The 19,830-nt window shown below is 41.7% G+C and overlaps 1 protein-coding gene across 1 annotated transcript in view; it reads left to right on the top strand.

Moving 5' to 3' along the window:
• Positions 1-19,830, top strand: part of SYN2 (synapsin II) — a 154,714-nt gene that overhangs the window by 123,308 nt on the left and 11,576 nt on the right. The window contains exons 9-10 of the mRNA XM_066326944.1: positions 3,037-3,139; positions 9,630-9,779. Of these exons, the coding sequence (XP_066183041.1) occupies positions 3,037-3,139; positions 9,630-9,779 (253 nt within the window). The remainder of the gene's footprint in view (positions 1-3,036; positions 3,140-9,629; positions 9,780-19,830) is intronic.

Consider the following 19,830-nt stretch of genomic DNA (forward strand, 5'->3'; position numbering starts at 1 on the left):
TTTATAAATTTCCACTGAGCTGCACTGTGAGGCTTTTCCCCTGTTGCTGGGATACCCTGAAGCTTTCTTTCCCCTGTGCCATCATTCCAGCTCTGTTACTTTGGTTTACTGTGCTTTTCCTTTTCTTTCCCATTCTTATCCTGGATCATTCGTGCAGTCCAGTTGAAAACATTCATGCAGCACCACTTTGAAGCTCAGAACTCTTTTCTCAATCCTCCTCATTTGCTCCACAACACATCGACCCCTTTTCCCTGCAAAACAGAATCTCAGAGGCTTTTGGATGGCTATGAATTTTCTGTTGTTCAGCTTCTCCAAAGGCTGGAAGCTGAAATAGAGTCTGTACAGTGAAAGTGTAATTTAAAAGGTGTTTTAAAGTTCAACAATGGCCCTGGTTTGAGGGGAGGTTGTTGGTTTGGGGGCTGGAAACTACAATTTGGTGCCTCTTAGGAGCTGAGGGAGACACAGGAACTGAGGCAGTGCCTGCCCTGGGAAGGTGAAAACAAGAAAGACGGGAATTCCAGCTCCCTGCTGTCCAGCCCCTGTCTAGACTGTGTCCTCGCTGATCTCCCCTCTGGGGATGGACTGCAGCCACATTATTTTCTCTTTCTCATTCCCTCCCAGCTCCCTCTAGAAAGTGAGGTTATGCCTTCCCTGGGAGGGAGAGGCAGGGCTGAGCTCTGCCCTGTGTAATTACAGCCCCTGGGCTGAGTGCAGACACACAAACTCCACTTGTGCCCCGAGCACAGCAGTGCCAGAGCAGGGGGAAATGCTCCCTCGCCCTGCTCCTGCTGGAAATGCTCCCTGAGCTTTGCCCCTGCTCCCCTTTTTCACTGGAAGTTCATTGGAGCAGAATAGGCGTTTTCCCATCAACACACCGGCCAACAAAACAAAACTTCCTTTATGCTGGTGAAGCCAAAAGCCTGGAAAAAAAGTGGTGGAAAAGGTTTTCTCTTCTTCCCCTAAGAGCAAAGGGCGTGGGTGACGCAGCCCTGGTTTTGCGGGACTGCCCAGGGAGTGTTCTCAGGGCACCCGGGGCAAAGGCAGGTTAGTGTCACAAGGCAGCAAACCCCATCGGATCTGCTGCGATCTGGGTGTGATACACGCCCTGAATGGGCAGGAAGCGCCCTGAAAGCGCTGATGGACATTGTTGGCTGAATGCAATCTCCGAAATTCAGGGGAGCGACAGGAGTGAGGCAGGAGGGGACAGTGAGAGGCAGAGGAGCAGCACATGTCAGGGGCAGATTTTCCCTTTTCCCCCTTGTTCCAGAGCTGCTGCTGCCCAGAGGGCTGTGCCAGCAGTGCCCACCTCCCCTGGCACACCCGATAAAGCAATCCTATATCCTTTCTTCTTTCTTCTTCATCCTTTTGTCCTTGATCCTTTATTGCTGCTGCTCCCACCGGCTCTGGGAAAAGAGGAACCGTGACCTTTCATCAAACCTACTGTGCAAAGCCTTGGGTTTCCAACACTCCAGGCTGCTCCATATCCCAAACCTCTCTTTCCAAATGTAGTTTTCCAGCTCTGTGTTTGTTGGCAGACGATGGGCTATTAAATATACTTTCATAAATCTGATTGATGTTGCAGCGTTTTAGAGAAGATTCCCTCATTTTTGTTTCCGTTTCAAGCTGATATTTACTGTTCAAGACAAGTTTTGTTGTCCTCGTGACTTTCTAAGATACACAATGTTTTGCAGAAAAAAAAAAAAAAAGGAAAAAAAAAGTTATTTATAAGCAAGTGCATGTAAAAGGTCCAGTCAGTCAGTGCATCTACAGATGTTGAAATTGTCAGGCATCCAAAAAACCATCTTATGTTGGACAAAAACCATGTTTCTCACAGGAAAAAAAATTATTTTCATTGCTAAGATATTACCATCAGGATCTTTTCAAATCAATTGCTTTGTATTCTGCCTAAAAGAAAAACTTTTCCACTGGAACGGATTTGATGTAAGAAAATATAAAGAATGTGACTTAATAAGTTTACTTGGAAAGGATGCTGTTACTGAAGATATTTATACATGAATCAGACTCTCAGCCCAACAAGGAATTTCCTTTGATCCCACAATGAAATCAAATGCTTTGTTTATTACAGCAGTGGGGGTTTTGGGGGTTTTTTCAGTGGAAAATACTATGAGGTGGCAAATCCATCATCAGGGCTCCAGGGCTGGAGCAGGAGAGGGGCTGGAAGAGGAAATAACTCTGCTTTAGACTCAAGTGTGAGCCAAGAGGAGAGGAAAATTCATGAGAAATGAATGTTTAAAAATGGTGGTTTTTAACAATTTATGCCCTTCAGTGGGTGACATCACCCTGCATCATCCCAGCATCATTTCCTCCATGGCCAGCCCTGCTGGGAGTCACTGGACATTCCCAGGGGTTTCGGGGAACTGGGGTTCAGTCCTTGCCTTTGGGCTCTCAGAGCTCTGTGCTTGTGCTTAGGGATCACAGGAATTGCCTCACTCTTCTAAACAAATCCCTCCTCACTCTCATGTTGGTCACATAATGGCTCTATTCATAGAGGAAAAAAAAGGAAAATAAATCATATTTAGAATTGTAGAATGGGTAAAGGGTCCATCTTCAGTCTCTCACCATGACATTACGAAATAAACCTGAAGAATTTTTATGCTCACTCCTGTATGAAATAACCTTTTTAAGAGTGGTAGAACTCCTTGGAATTATTTAAATTCCACTTGAGTTTTGCTGTAGTTGTCTATAACCCCGCATGAAGAACATAATCCTTCACAACCCACACAATGTCAGTTTTTTGCTCCTTCTGCACCACCTGAAGGGTTTTCCTGCCTGGATTTCTCCTTTTGCTCAGTGCTGTACAAATAAAACCAGCCTGACTCCTTTAGAAAACAGTTTTGCCATGATTTAGGATGGAGCCTTTCGCTCATTTTCCTGATACAGGAACCAAACCAAATCCACTGTAAAGAGAATTCTGAATTTAGGGTGAATGTAATACTTAAGACTTTATTAGGGGAGCCTCTAGAAAATCAAGAGCCTGATGAGATACTCACAGAGGAAATTGTTTTTGTGAAACAGGTACAAGCTTTGGGTTGACACCTGTTCTGAAATATTTGGTGGCTTGGACATCTGTGCTGTCAAAGCTGTACATGGGAAGGATGGAAAAGATTATATTTTTGAGGTAAGAAATCCTGCTTTTCTTTTCAATATCTTTACATATGACAAACAGCCAAGGCAAGAACCTTCCTGATAGCTGGGCATTGGCTTATTTGTGTTTCAGGCAAGGCCGTGTATTTTTGAGCACTCTTGAAATCATTATACAAAGCCACAGGTCCAAATTAGTGGCAAAACTTGCTGGAAAACGTAACCCTATGGATGGGAAAGTCTTCTGGTGTTGGAGGAAATGTACACAAAGTGCAAAACAAAGCCAAATGTGGATGGCACATTTGGCCAAGCCTGATGATTTCTTTCCTGAGCAGGCTCACCAGCTTTTCCTGGAAGGTTTATAGATAGCACCATCCCAAGGGAACCCCAGCGAAATTATACCTTGCTGGGGAAAGGGAGATTAAGGATGAAGTGGAAACAGCTTCACTTTTTTTTCTACCCTAAATATCCTACCCTGAAGACCTGAATCCTCATGAATCAGAAGTTTCTGCTGTAGGTAATTTTGAAAAGTTGAAGTTTTTCATTTCCTTTGAGGTGTTTTTTTTTTTTATGGAGAAACAGCACTTTCTGCAGCCATAAAACAAGTTATCCCCACTTTCCTATAACACAATTTCTTCAGCATCTTCCATGTTCCTAGAAATTTTTGCAGGAGCTGGGCAAGGAACTCCAGAATCTCCCCCCTCCAAAAGAAGTCGATAAAGCAAAAGGGGAAAGGTTTTTAAAAATGAAATAATCGCTGCAAGTTCTGAAATGGACAGAGACTGCCTCACTTCCCACTTCTCAACAAACCCCCTGGTTGTCCAGGCCACAGACAGCCCCAATTTCTAAACCCCAGAATTCTAAGAACTGCAGGATCCACCAGGAGCTGGGTTTGCAGAGCAGTTTAATCAGGGTGCAGAATAGATGCTGCAATTAAAAAAAGAAAAAATGAGTGGATGGAAGGGTGATAATTCCTGCTGTTGTCTGGAATCAGCTGAATTGTCTGGGAGATGGGAATGCTCGTCAGCAGGGATATTTAGAGTCTGTGAAAGACATTGAAATGTGGGGCCGTTTGCAAAGTTCACATCCACCAGAACATCTGGAAAAATGAAGATATCAACAGTTATTACACTGCAATTTTAACAGAATTCTGGGCTACAATGGGGGAGTGGAAAACTGTCTGCACCAAAATAGAGAGAATTTTCTCCTTTCAGCATGGGAAAATTAATGTTATTAAGTGTGGCACATGCATGCTGGACTGGAGGGAGCTGAGCAGGACAGGCAGGGCAGAAATGCTGGGCTGCAGCTCCATCCTGGGAGCTGTGGCCTCGTCTTTCCATGGGGATGCCCAGGAAAAAAATGATTGTTTGGGTACCCCTGACACCTCAATCCTGCAGAGATCTCCTGACAAGGAAAACACAGATTCCCTCATGGGGGGAAATAACGTTTGCAGATTTGTTCTTGCTGATTTTCACCTGGAACATCCAGCCAGAGTTGCCCCCAAGAGGAGGACAGAGGTGTGTGTCACCCACCCTCGGAGAGAACAGGAATAATTAGGGCAGAATTCTACCCAAGTGTTCTTCAGATATCCAGACCAGTTTTGCTGAAGAGATATTATTATTCTGACAGATATTTTTATTCTAAAACACTGGAGTGCTATATTATTATTCAAGCCCAAAACCACCCGTGTTTTTCTGTGAAGGTTTGGGCTCTTTGCAGGTTTTTAGGCTGGGGATGTAAAGAGAGAACTTTGCCTTTTAACAGAACAGCTTTTCTGGGAAAAAACCTGCCTCCTTCAGAGGAACACAGTGGTTCTTCTGCCTGTTCTGCCCTGCTCCAAGGAACTGCCTCGTAACCCCTCCTGGGGAGGAAGGAATTAATTAAAGCGTGGCTCAGCTGAGCAGAGGGGCTGTCAGGTTGATCAGGATGAGGGCCAAGCTGTGATTCTGTGTAACAGCCTCATCTCCTCATTTGGTGTCTGTTCTTTCCCCCTCGGTGGGAATTCTCAGCTGCCAAGCATCAGACAAGCTGTAGAAACAGGATTTTTATTAACACATCACTGCAACATGCAGCTACTTCACCGCCTCCCTTCTTCTTCCGAGTAAGACATCAAATCAAGGCCCATTAAACTTTTAACTTCTTAAATATAATGACTTTTCCCCCTTTTTAAATTACCACTTCTGAGGTTTCAATACTAGAAGGAGCAGAGCATTGTTTGTATTTCTGGTCCCACTGAATATTATCTTCCCTGTTTCATTCTTGGACAACCAAAGCTCTGGGAAACAAATAAAAGTTCAGAGTGTGGTGATGAGAGCAGTAAAAAAGAGCAAACGGAAGAGAATCCTTTTGAGTGGCCTCCCAGAAGTCTCCCAGATTTTGTTTTAGATTAAGTGGGCTGCTGCAGGTGCCTTATTCCCACTTCCTTCGTTTCACCCTGAGCTAAATTCAAATGAGCTCCCAGGTGGTCTTTTTGACTTTAGAAAGAAGCAAAACTGGATTTCAAGAAGAAAACTTTCAGCCACTGAAAACCAGTGCACGAATTAAAGAAACAGTGTTTGTGCAAATTGTGTGGGAAGTTCTGCTCTTGGCCTCAAATTCTTCAGAAGCTCAGCTGCTTCTCCTGGCTTCCCATCCAGGACCAAAAATCCTCTGCTCAGCTCAGGGAGGGAGCTTGATCCAGCTGATAATCTCAGAAGTCTCTCATCATTTCTGCGCTGGAACATTGCTGTGTTCACAGAGCAGAGGGAATGGCTTTGCCCAGTTCTCACCCTCCCAGCCATGGACCTTCAAAACCTCCCTGATTTTATTCCCTCCTACCTCTGTACTTACCACTTCTCCTGTTTTCTCCTGGAATTCCTGGGCCCTTTCCCTCAGGAGATCTCTCTCTCCCTGGGCGCTGCTGACTGATGGCTCTGTCATGTTCCTCTTGTATTTCAGCATCCTGGGAATCTCCTTTTCCCCACTTTATCCACAGGATTCTTTGCCTTTGCCCTTCCTTTGACACCTCCCCAGCTCTGCCTTTCCCAGCTATTCCCAAATCTCTGCCCAGGACATCCCTGGGGATGCAGCCGAGCTGGGTGTGATCAGCGGCAGTGGGAATTTCTCCCTCAAACACAAATCCCTTTGTAATTACTGAACTACTTATAATTGCTCTGGCTCCTTAATAAATCCCATCCCATTTCCCTTCCTAATTACAGATTTTCTCTTTTTTCTCTTGCCAGTCTCAGTCTTGCATCCCAAAATTTTAGCTATTCACCTTTCCCACTAATATATACAGTCAGTCCCTGGGGTGATAAGAGAAATTCATCCCAAAGAACTGGCTACTGAAATGAAAATACACTGATATATAAATGCAGGTTCACAGAGATATGAATTAAGTGACTGTAATTCATGGTGACCCATGTTTTTACTGGCATCTGAAAAGGAACTGACTTGATTTTATAAATTACAGATGTCCTTTTTCTCTTTCTGTGAAATCCTCTTAGTGGGAAACTCCAATATTTTAAATAGCTGAACTATATGGTGAACTAAAAACTGGCTGGGTTGAAATGGGATTTTAAATCCAGCACAGGCTGTAAATAGACTATTTATAAACAGGGAGCTTTGTATGTGTTTCAACTTTGTCAAATCTCCTGAAGGAGGGGGAAATGCCAGCCTGACATTCCTGTAGTCACTCACAGGATTTAAAAGCTGTTGGCGTTGCCCAAAATATTCTTAAGATACATTTATATAAAATAAAAACATGAAACAGTTGTCATTAACTCGGGTACTAGGAATGGAAATAGACTGCATTCTCTGAAAGGAGGAGAAAATACACCCAAAACCACCATGTGAAGGGTCCACCTGGATCTCAGCTGCTTTCCAGGGAGTGGCAGAGGGGCTCTGCTGCCACATCTTTGGCCAATAATATTTGTGCCCCTGTTGGCAACAAACCCAAGGATTTAACAAGGTTAGAACCTGTTCCAGTGATAGGAGATTGATAAGGGCAAATGGCTCTGGTTTTAATGCCAAAACCCTTTGAATCTGCCTCAGTTTGTGACTGTGCCTGAAAATCCTTCATTCAAAGAGTGCAACAACTTCTCTGCTGGAGTGGACACGAAGATTTGACACTTCAAGGCTCCTTATTTTCACTTCTCCCTCAAGTTCTGCTCGACACCACGGCGGTGTCTCCCACAGGAAGCTGATGTGGGAACTTGCAGTTGTAGAAGGACTTAAAAGCAGAAATTCGGTCCAAACCCAATCCTCCAGATCTTAATCCTGTCTAATCCTCTGGCAGGACCTTATTGGAGGCAATTTATTTCACAGTCATTCCAAGTAATTGTTTTAATATAAGTGGATGGTAAATAAAGGGAGGGGGTTTTTGCATGCTTGTGAAATTTTAACTGGTGTTGGGTAAGAGGGGGGTTCATCTACACCCTATAGGGCAAATTTTTAAGAATAGCTCTCATTAAAACAGATTTTTAGAGCTCAGACAAAACTGCTGCTCTGAAAACCAGATGATTTGCAGTGGAGAACCAAACATCCAATGTCCTTCACACCAAAATATTCCATGTTCATTATTAACACTTCCCAGTCCTGGCTCCTCGGGTCCCTCCAGGCACAATGCAAATTCCTCTTGCAAGAAACAGCTCAGGATACAAGGGAGTGGATCTTTAAAGTGTTTATGCAACTTTAAAAATAGCAGTAAGTGAACAGAAATTAATATTAAAGAGCCACACAACCTGCAAGGTTGCATTTCACCTCTTCAGAAATATCAACTCTTACTGATTGATCAAAGATTCTCTCAATTAATGGAAGACATTGGAATGTTCCACTTAAAATTATGGTTGCTAAGATTTAAAGAACCTTTGAGTGTACTTATTAAACATCTCTTTACTGCTGTTGATATGGCCCTAGAGTGGAAAACCATTCATTCACTTCTCAGGGAACATTTCTTCTGGAGTTCAATGATTATTGCACTGTTTCCCCTGGGTTATTTTAAAGCCTTTTGGCTGTGAGGAAACTCGGAGGAGATCTAGATCTGAAAATCCCGGCACAAGCATTGCCAGCCTTTTGGTTGCCAACACAAAGTGCCAGTGAATCTTGTAAATGAACAAACGGAGGAATCATGGAAATGATTTGGGACTTGCAGCTAATCCCATTATTGGGACAAAGTAGCTTTTGCCATTCAGGAAGAATTTTGTTGCTCTCACCATAGTTTGAAAAGCTTATTTATTTATATCTATGTTATTATATGAATATATTCTAGAATAACATAATTATTAATTATCATATTACACTTATAACTGTTAGATTAATATTATTAATAATGCAGCTCCTTCCCAACTACTGCAAGGTGCAATGTTCTTTTAAACCCCAATGTCCCTTGAAACACCCGATTTCTGTGTCTAATTCCTAGAAACCCTTGAACATCTAAAAGAAGGAAGGCAAAAACTCTATTTCTTTGTAAAAAAAGGAGGTGTTCTGTGGAGGTTGGGGAGTTGAGAGGAGTTTTGCTGCCACTCCACCCCTTCCACTTCAGGAGGGATCCACACAATGTGGGTGTGCTCTTGCTCTTCAGACTGATCCCTGTGCACCCATCAGAAAACAAAATTCTTCCACCCAGACCCATGAGAAGCACCAGGGTGCAGCACTGCAGGTGGCATGGACACGCCCTGATGCACATGCAAAAAGGATTGCAGCTTCTCAGAAGTGAATTAAATCCTATTATTTTTCCAAGTAGGAACGCCCAGGGCCCTTGTGAATTATAGTCGGGGTTGTGTGATGCTTTTATTTCCCCTGAAACAAACACAGGTGTGGCAGAAGTGGAGACACCGGAGAAATAACAAATATTCTGGAGAAATAGCAAATGCTTGGGGGCCCACTGAAGTGGCAGAATTCAGTTTTATTTCTCAGAATGGCTCGATAAATAACCGCTATTAACCTGCCATGTTTAGAATGGAAATGTGCCCATTTTTATCTGCCTCTCTGCCACCCTGCTTTCCCTGCAGAAATTCTTACTTATTCTTTGCAGCCACAGTACGTTTTTAAAAAGGGTATCAATAATAACAAGGTGTCATTTGAAGTTTCTCATGAATCAGGAAGGATCCAGATTTCCCTGGTAAAACTCCACAAGCTGCTGGGAAGCTTTTTACCCTGCGTTTGCACATTGTAATTCAGCTCATGATGGTGGGGTGGGCCACAAAAGGGAGGAAACCTTCAGAGAACAATTCCTTCAGGTCATTGGACAGCCTAAAAACACCTCATTTTCCTTATGAGCCCTGTGCTTCCTCTTCCAAAGAGTGAGCCCAGGTGTGAAGTGAATTTTTTTTTTTTTTTAAGGTTCTTTCTCTGTCCATTTTGTAGGGGATTGGGAGGGGAAAGCATAAGCATTGCAAAATTGCCATTCTCTCGTTTATTTTCTGATGGGACAAATACAATTCCTGTCATTCTCGTGCACTTCTGCTAAAAACAACCCTGCAAATGCACAAATGCAGGGATGGGGAGGGATTTCCTTGCCAGCACTGATGTCCTGTTGCATTCTGCAGGTGATGGACTGTGCCATGCCCCTGATTGGGGAGCACCAGGCCGAAGACAGGCAGCACATCACCGAGTTAGTCGTAAGCAAAATGAACCAAATGTTGTCCAAAACTCCTATTCCATCTCCTCAGAGACCCACTGCCACTCAGCAGCCTCAGGTAGGATAAAAATTTAATTTCAATTCCCTTCAAAGAGAGCATCTTGGTCTGTCATTTTAAGCTCAAAGTTTTCCTCCAAGAATCTGGACACGTTTGTGGAACCTCAAGGATTGGAGAATTCCCCACTGCATTTTATCAGTTTGTTACATTTCAGCGAGATTTTCTCCAGATATAATCAAGAAATACAAGTGTTGCTGTGTTTCTGCCTGTGAGTTCAGGCAATTACCAGGCTTTGGACTCTTTCTTTTCAGTCCCAAATATAAAATATCACGGAGCTACTAAGAAGCACTGTCATGGAAAGCCCTTGTCCTGAGGATGTCAAAAATAATACCGAATAAGTCTTGTTCTTGTGAGAACTTAATTGCATTGTAATATTTTTTAATGTGCTGCAATTCACAAAAATACCTCAGACATTTAGGAAACTCCTGAGATGTGTTCAGCATAGTAGAAGACACGAGGCAGAAGTTGCAAAGAGATGAATTTCACTTGTTTTATCTTGCATGGCCTGACAGTTAGTGTGGGGATGAAGAGTTCTGCCCCTGACTTTGCTACCAGCTGCCTCCCAGGAATCCCCTTTGTGTTTTCATTTCCATGCTTAAAAAACGTGGAGTTTATTGTGCTGATCCTCATAATAACTTTGGGGAATGTGGCATTTTTGTAAAAGGTTCTGGGAGCAGAAACACTGGGAGAGGTGTGGATTTGCTGAGTGGAATCTGATGGGGATGGAATTGGGTGGGTGTTTAAACAGAAGCCAGGAACAAGTGGTGACCTGTGGGGTCTGGACTCAAAAGGAGTTTATAAATCTCTTTTATTTTGAGTGGCAATGGGATGGTTTTAAACTGAAAGATACTTAGATTAGACATCAATTCTTTACAATGAGGGTGGTAAGGAACAAGAACAGTTTGTGCAGAGAAACTATAATACAAATATATTGAAAATACAATCAAACCCAGCCTGCCCATGACCTGTTAAGGTGCCACCCTGGACCTCTGCACTCGACGGGCATCAGCCAAACACCAGAATCAGCCAAACTGTGAGCCAGGAATTGCCAAGCCTAAATAACTAAATACCAAGCCTAAATCAAGGATCTATTTTTGCTCCCAGCAGGCTCCACACCAGGTAAACAATTTGAGAACAATTTTGTGGCCTACCTCAGACAGAACAGTTCTTGAGGCAGAGTGACTAATTTGTTCTTCAAATATCTCATCATGCTTTAAGACATAAAAATACCCCATCCCACATGAAAAAAAAAAAAAAATAAAAAAAGAGTGGTATGGCTTCTATTTATGCTGCAGCCACTTGAAACTAAGCACAAAATTGTTTCAGCCACAGAACCACGTACAATGGAGAAGTTTCCATCCAACATGACTCAAGTCCATTGTAAAGGGCACTGAGAGAGAAAGGAGAAGGGGAAAAAATAAATCACCTTTTGCCAAAATAGTTCCTTTCAGGAGCAACAGATTAGCCAGGTATTAAAATGAAGCAACGAGTCAAATTTAGAGTTATCCAGGCAATACAAGTCAGCATAAATCAAAATTTAAAGCTGTAACAGACGTCGCTGCCACATGAATAGATTCACATTTGATACTTCACATTTTGGGGGGAAAAAAAGTAAGGTTTTGGGTAAGCTGTCCTGGATTTCAGAGCAGCCAGGGGAGGAGGTGCATTTACTGATACTGCTGTCATCCAAAGGAACTGGCTGTTTGTTGGATGGAAATGAAGTTTCCAAGCATTCCCAAGGAAAAACTGCCCACCTGAGTCCAGAATGAAAACAGGATCCATTTTTAGGGAGCATTTTCAGAAGTTCCCTAAATTCCTGTCATTGCTGTCACTCAGCATGTCCATGGAAAGGGGTTTTTGCTCTTAAACCAGAGTTTTGGGTGAATGCAGAGATAATATTCTGGGATGGTGGACTTCTGGTAGGTTCCTGTTTAGTTTAGGTTATTCCTGAAGGATTCAGCCCTTACTGATGGCAACAAGAATCCACATGAATCTCCTTTTCCTTAACCTGTCCTTACACTATGGATTGAGCTTGAGCAGAAAAATGCCTTGAAAACCAGAGAACCTCCTTCAGAATATTTGCAATTTCTGTTAATTTTCCTCTCAGTTAATCAGAGTATTAAAATTGGCCTTGTTGCCCCAGTTCAGGGCAGGTACAGGGGACCTGATTTTCTGCTGAAGATGCCATTTGCAAGTACCCATTCACCTTCCCAGCTTTAGGGGAATATCATACAACACATCTGTAGAATTTAAAGGAGATAACTCCTCACGTGTAGTTAATTTTTAGTTAATTTGGGTTTTGCTAAGAGAAAAATCAGTCTGTTTAAACAAAGCTGCCCCTTTCACTTTTGGGCAGCCTTTCCTAGTGTAAGAAATTTCCTATTCTTGAGAGACACCCAGTTCATCTGCAGGGCAGAGGGACATTGCCCATTTCTCCAGGTGACCCAAAATGCAAAACCATCATTAATTTATCCCAAATCAGCTCTGTGCACATGTAGAAACCAAAACACTAGAGAGAGCAAAGAGCAATTGCTGAGTTTTGCTTTGGAATGAGCAGCCTATGGTCAGCACTACAGCTCCAGATGGGCCATGCTCTGAATTTCTTCACTGATCATTTAGAATCAATTAATAATATTTAGCTCTTATTTATAATAATTTATAATATTGATTCTAAATAACCTGGGGGCAATTTATAAATAATTTATTATATTGGTTCTAAATAGAATCATTTATAATAATATAATAATTACATATAATAAGATAACAACTCTATATAATTCATATATATTATCATTAGTTATTAATATAATGAAATAATAATTTCAATAATAATAATTTGTCATATTTCTTATAAATTATCTAGGGTTTTCAAAGTGTTTCTATTTTAGTCCAGACTGTAGCTCTGGGTTGAACTGAACATAAAAACATGCCTCAATTTCTAATGGTCAGCCCCACTCCAATTAAGCATCCATCAGAAAACAAAGCCATGATTGGGCAAATCAGCCTTTGTTTAGCCCTGGGCAGCCAAGTGCTGGTGGGGATGGTTGGCCCTGCAGGGCTCTGAGGGTTGGCAAAGCTCTCCCTGTGCCAGTGCCAGAGGGAGCAAATTCCAACGGGAAACCTCTCAGGGGCAGCTCCTGGCATTGTTAAAGCATTAAATCTGGGATATCTGAACGGGAGACTTCTAAATCTGTGTTTTCTATGTTATTATCTGGTTATTCATCTGCAAACTCTTGCCCAGACTCTGGAGTAAGTTCTGGTGGTGCAGAGAAGGTGGGCAGGAGGACTCACAGAAATTCTGCCTGTTATGGTCAAAAAAATCCTTCAAAAATGAAGTTGGTTCTGTTATTAAAATCATTTGTTTTACCCCAAACCATGCTGAAAATAGAACTTGGTCTAGGAATATAGTTTGAAAACTTTTCCATCAACAAACCTGCTTTACTTTGCAGGCAGTAAAATTGTGAATTTTCCATATTTTCTAAACTCCTGGACTACTTTTGACAGATCTTTAGAGAGGCCTCTTTCAAATTTTTCCTAAAAATGAAGAAATGAGGTTAAAGCCCCCAGTGAATCTGCTCTGGCTTTGCAGAGCTCTGCAGGAGCTGGTTCAGGCTCCTTCCTTGACCGTGACATTTGCATGTAAAACAACAAAAATGGTCAAACATCTCCTCAGAGCTGCCCGAGGTGAATTGTGCTGGGGGAAATTGTGCAGAGGAAATGACATTGTCCATGAGAACCACCATCAAATGCAAATGTTCATGGACGTGTGAGCAGCTGAAGCTGAGGGAAATCCTGTTAGGAAAATGTTCATTCGATCCTGTCACATTATCCACGAAAGAATAAGGGATTTATTTCCTTAAGGGGAGGGAAGAAGGAAGGAATTTGTGTTTCAGAGGCACAATATCCACCACATGACGACACCACAAGGAGCAGAACATTCCCAGCTACATCCTGGCTCTGTTTGGTGGCAAAGAAAGGAGGGGCACAGTGCTAACAAACCAATCCTAAAATCAGTGCATTCTGCATTCCCTGACCCTTTGCATGGTGCAGTTTATCCAGTTTTATTGTTCCGTGTCCAGAGAGAAAATTGGACACATGTGGAGAGTGTAAATAACAAAAAGTGTGAATTCCAGAGAGAAAATCAATCCATCTGCAATCTCCCTGTTCCTGGATTTCCATAGGAGTAGTCACAGTTCTGTTACCTCTGATCTCTGGGATTTAGTGGGATTTTTTTAAAGGAAACTACTTATGATGAGCAGCAATTTGCTTCCAATCACAGAAGTTTTTAAGATGACCAGAACATGCAGCTTTTTGGTTTGATCTTAGCTGAAGAGAACACATTGAATTAGGAAGGATCTCCTCATGAGGTTATGTGGAAATGGACAATTCGTCCACTATCCATAAAAATCCTTTTTAATCATAAATAAATCATCCTTGGTAATATAAATGACATTTCATCCTAAAATACTGAAAGAGGGTTCTTGTGGATGCCTTCCTAAATATATTGATGGAGAATCTCAACCATTGGCATCAAAACTCACAAAGAGGAAGGAAACATACTGCAGGGGCACAGAAGTCACACAGCCTGAAACTCAACACATTGCAGAGGTTATTTAAGTCAAAAGCCCTTCTGAAAACTGTCATTTCTGCTGGAGGTGCTGCCCCTTTACTGCAGCATTTTGGTTATTTGCATCCCAGCGACACCTTGTGGCTTCTCCTCTGGAATAAATGACTTGGGGATTAATCTGTTCTTTTTTATCACAAGGCATTACGTCCTACTCCACAAGCTGCATCCCATTAAAAATCTGTTTCCTGTATATTTTATAAATCAGAAATGCTCCGTGCTTGACAAGTTTTCATCACGTTATTGTTATGCATTTCTTTCCTTTTAAAATTATTATTATAATATAATATAAACGATATTTTAATATGCTAGCTTAGTATATATATTATACTATAATATTAATATATTATAGTATAATATATAATACTATATTATAGTATAGTATAATCATTTCTATTCTATTCTATTCTATGTGTGTTATTATTATATAGTATGATATAATGTTTATATATGTGCATTATATATATACAGCATATACATTATATTACATTATAATATATATGCACATATTAAATTATAATATATATGTACACATATATTTAATGTATAATATAGTTATATAGTGTATAACTATATTATACATTATATATATGTGTGATACAGTATTATATTATGTGCACATATATAACTCTTTCTATCTATATATATATATAAATATACACAATGTTTATGTGTGTGTGTTTATTTAATCAAATTACTAATTTACATTAGTGAAAATATGAGAACAGCTGTTCCTCTTTTAGATCCCAATACAAACACAGGGAATTAAGAAAAGCTGCAGAAAATAAACAAGTAGGAGCCTGAGCTCACCACATCCTTGTAAAAGGCTGCATTTGGGGCACAGTTCATCCAGAAACATTTATTTATCACAAGTATAAATTTTTTTTCCTTACTCTGAGGTTGTTTATTCCACCTTTGCACACGAGGCGACAACAGAGGCAGGACTCAGCTGGAACTGCTGGATGAGGGACCTTTGTGTATTTTAAACAGTCTCCATTTCATTAACCAAGTTTGATTTATTTTAAGCATTTGAACTCCTCATTCAGGTACTGCAATAAGTCAAACCCACAACGTTCCTGGCGGAAAATCAACCCTAAAATCTTTAATATCGATAAGGACACAACATATCAATAACTGAGCAAGAATTTGACTGACAAAGGGATGGCGAAAGTGAAAAGAATTGATTTAAAATCCTTCCTGAGCTCCTGCACCAGCAGATGGAGTGAGAGCCAAGGGAGGCACAGGAGCTGCTCTGAGCTGGTTTTGAGTCTCCCCCTGAACAGAAATCCCAGGTGAAAAATGGAGATAAATCTGTACAAACACTGTGGGATTGTAGCTGTGAATGTGTCCATTAAAGGAGAGTGATTTAATCAAAGCACTGCTCAGCTTGGTTCACTGTGCCAAGGAATAACCAAGGCTGCCCTTCTGAGGGGATTCTAGATTCTAGAAAAATACACCAAAGGTCATATTTTAAAGGTTTAGGGTTATTTGGTCAAAATTTATACTGACATCAACAGAAATTTGTCCAAATGAAAGGAACTTTTCTGGGTGTACCCTGTTTTTTTTTATTTTATGTGAAATTTCTGAGTGGTCTACACTGAATGCCTAGCAGCAGCAGTGTACCTGGAAAAAAATAGAAAATATTTCTGCAGAAAAGCCAACGAAAGATAAAAAAAAGATAAAAAGATAAAATTTGCTTACAAAGTGAGAAGAGGAAAAGAAAAAGCCCCTTACAGAGTCAGGCTTCAGGAGGGTTTGGATAATTCAGCTGTCTGTAGGATGCAGTTTTTCAGCCTTAGTGCTGATTTTAAATTCAGAAAGCCACAAAGCTTTGGTAAACTGAAAAAAAAATGGCTATTACACTTAATAAACATGTTCCCACATTTCCCTTAAACATAATGACATTAACATTCAATTGTTGTCCTCAGTCCCACAACAAAATGATGCTTTTCCTCACTTTTTATTGCCTCCTGCCAGATGATTTCCTGATCATCTCACAATCTGCCAATGGTGTTGGGAATTCTGACCCTCCATGGTCCCTCCCCTCAAGAAAAAAAGAAAATATTTGGGGTTTAAAGTAATCCTGAGCCCACCACGATGGAGTGACCTGTCTGTTCTTGGTAGATTTCTGTGAGAAGCAGCTTTTTGGTGCCACAGGCTCTTTTCGTTGTTGTTTTTTTGGAAAAATATTCTCCTCATTCCAATTTTAACCCTTTTCCAAATCAGAGTAAGGGAAGCAGTGATCAAATTGTTACAGAGCAGGGAAAAGCTGCCACAGACACAAACAGGACAGGAGAGCCCAGGCTGGACCTGTTTTGTCTTAGTGCTGTAATTACTATCATACAGAACATCCTTTGATTTTTTTTAAATTTTTTTATCTTATTTTTCATCGATTTTTACACTCTGATCCTGTTTATTTAAGCTGAACCTAACAGAAAGATCTTTATTCTGGAGGCTTTTCCTTGGTCTCCCTTCCATTCCCCACCGTAGTGAATGTTTTTTGGGGTTTTTGTTGGGGTTTTTTTTGTTGTTGTTTCTTTGTTGTTTTTCTTTTTGTTATCATTCCCTGTCTCCACTTGACTTTTCTGTTTGATTTCTCTGACCTGGGAAGCAGAAGGGCTTGGCTTTTTTCCATGTTGAGCTTGCAGGAATTCTGCCCCTCTCCCCAGAAATCCCTGCCATGGTTTATTTTCAATAAGCACCACGTGCTAAACCTGTGTCAAAATCTTGCAACAAGGAGAAGCACCAAGAGAAATGATGGAAGAATCCAAACCCAAAGCAGCTCCTCTTCAACTATTCTTGATTTTTTTTCCATAGGGAAAAAAAAATCAAAAAATCAACCCTCAGACACAGACACACTTCCAGCTCTGAAATGTGGGGATGAACTTCTGGAGCTGCCAGCAGAGCAAACTTCCCTTCAGCTGCTTCAAAGTCCCCCTCCAGGGTCTTTCAGCTTTTAACAGAGACTTTTCAGAGCTCAGAGCAGCCCCCAGAGCTCCTGTGGGTGGCTGAGGGCAGCAGCACCAGGAGGAGCAAGAAGAGAAGCTGGGAATGGTTTTTGTGTTTGGTTCTTGGCAGAGCCCCGAAATTCATTTTTATTTGGGGAGAGCTGGGGTGGCTCCCCCCGTGCCTCTTTTCTGTGCCCACTCCACGCCTCTGTGTACAAACACGAAATGGGGACGCTCAGACTGGGCTTGAGGCTGCTCCACCAGCTCTTCTCCAGGTTCTCTCACCTCCAAGGATTTCAGCTCTGAATGGATCCAGTGATGATGGATCTCTGTGGCTCAAGGTGAAGTTCTGCAGACTTTAAGCTCCCCCTGTTCATGCAAGGATCACTTGCCACCCCACATTTCAAAACAGTCACAAAAATAACCTTCTTTTGGTTAAAAGTAGAGGAGCAGACGCAGCACAGCATCACCCCAAATCCCGGAGCTCAGGGAAGGTCCAAACCTTCCCTGCAACTTCAACCCTCAGCCCAGGATTTTGGCACTGCCCAGCCCCGCCTCGCCCACTGGGAATGTGGAGGCTCCTCTGGAAACTCACCTGGGCACCCACAGGAGGTTCCCCTGGATCTCCTGAATCCTTTTTTCCCTGTCTTTGAGCTCTCTCCCTGCTCCCAGTCCTCTCACCCTGTGTCAGCACACGGGGGAGCTCGCTGCCATCCCAGGCTCCACAACCTTGGCCCTGCGGAGAGCTGCCTGGAAGCTGCTGCTTTGAACGTTCCCTGCCCCAAAAGCCCCAGCGGGCATCTGATTTCTTCAAGCAATAAAAGAGCTGAAGAAGAAATTAAAAACAGCATCTTTGTTTATTGCAATGATTTCCTGGCTGTGGAAGGAAGCAGGAAGCTTCAGTAACTGATGGTACCTCAGAAATTCCTTTTCCCTGATAATTCACATCCTACTCCTCTAGAACCCTCATCAAATTGAGAGCTGGAGTTATTTCTTGATCAGCAGAGTAACGGAAAATGGGGCTGGAATGGACAGTGGGAATTCAGCTGTTGCAGTATCTCTGGAAAGAGGCTGGAGTGTCCGTGAGAGCAGCACTGAATCCTGCTGGGGTGCTCGCCTTCCCTCAGCCACCTGCCCTGCTGCGAGCATCCCTGCCCAGGAGGAGTTGGAAAAAAATGATCTTTAAAGTCCCTTTCAACCCAAAGCGTTCTGTGATTTCACGATTTTTAAGACCGTGTATAAAAATATTTAAGAAGGAAGCTGTTGTCTGGGAAGTAATTCATTATCTAGCAATGAAAAACACTCTATAAAATCAAAGTTAGAATACTCTTTAATGTTAAAAAAAGAGCTTTTTTCAGTGCATTTTTAATATACTATTCCAAGTCAAAATCTCATTGCTTAGCTTGTCTTCTGCTCTGAGCAGTCACTTCCTACCCACTCAGGGGAAGACTCCAACAGGTTTTGCAGAAGTTCTTTGGAAAGTTGGTTGGGCAACAACGGAAGCTGCTCTAAGGTTTTGAATTCTTTATCACAACTTCAGGAGAACTGACGTCCTTCCCAGTACTTTTTGTTCAATAACTGCTTTTCTCCCCACCCTCAGTGTGGTATTAGTGCTTTACCTCCTGCAGTGTCACTTGGCCATTCCCAGTTTTTAGAGGAACCTGGAGTTCTGTGTCTCGTGAGTCAGCTGGTTTTCATTTCCGAGATGAAGAATGTTTCATCTTTAGCTGCATCTCATTTTCAGCTTTTATCCCACCTGCCACCTTACCCTTACTCCTGTGTTTATCACCATCTGTAACACTTCAATCATTCCTTTACTATTTATGTAGTAAATAAACATAATTTCTCCACTTAAACTCTCTCAATGACCTCTCTCCTTAGCAATCACATTTTTTCTCAGTTCTCCTATTGCTTAAGTGTTTTACTATTTATTCCTGTTCTTTTATGAGCCCTAACTCAGCTCATATTTTGGCAACTCTCAATTAATCCCTCTTCTTCTTGACCTGAAAAACATGGCTTTCCCCTCAAATATTGAAATACCTATGAAAAGCTCCTGTCCTTGCATTACAAAGAAAACCAAACGAGACCCAAGAACAACTCTACGTGCTCCAACTACAGTTCACAAAGTCTTCAACCTCAGCCAAATCAAAATCAATTTTTGCTGGGACTCTGTTTAGCATCTCTTTTGCCCAAGGGCTATTTCCCTGCCAAGTTGCTGCTTTTGCTCCCACCCATTTCAACATTCTTCAGACTGTTTCAAAATTCATGTCTATGAATCCAATCTGCATTTATATAAAGGTAGAAAAAAGAAGTAATGGCCTGATCAAATTCTAATACAACTTATTTGAGGAATAAACAGCTTTTTCTGCCACTTCTACCCCTAAAACTCTAAGGAGACAGTTTCAGGTGAGCATGGAAAGAGAGGAAGTGCCACAGGGACATCTACAGACATGTATATTTTAGATAAGTAGTGGGGTTT

Source organism: Sylvia atricapilla, chromosome 11 (genome assembly GCF_009819655.1).
Source record: "Sylvia atricapilla isolate bSylAtr1 chromosome 11, bSylAtr1.pri, whole genome shotgun sequence".
Classification (NCBI taxonomy): domain Eukaryota; kingdom Metazoa; phylum Chordata; class Aves; order Passeriformes; family Sylviidae; genus Sylvia; species Sylvia atricapilla.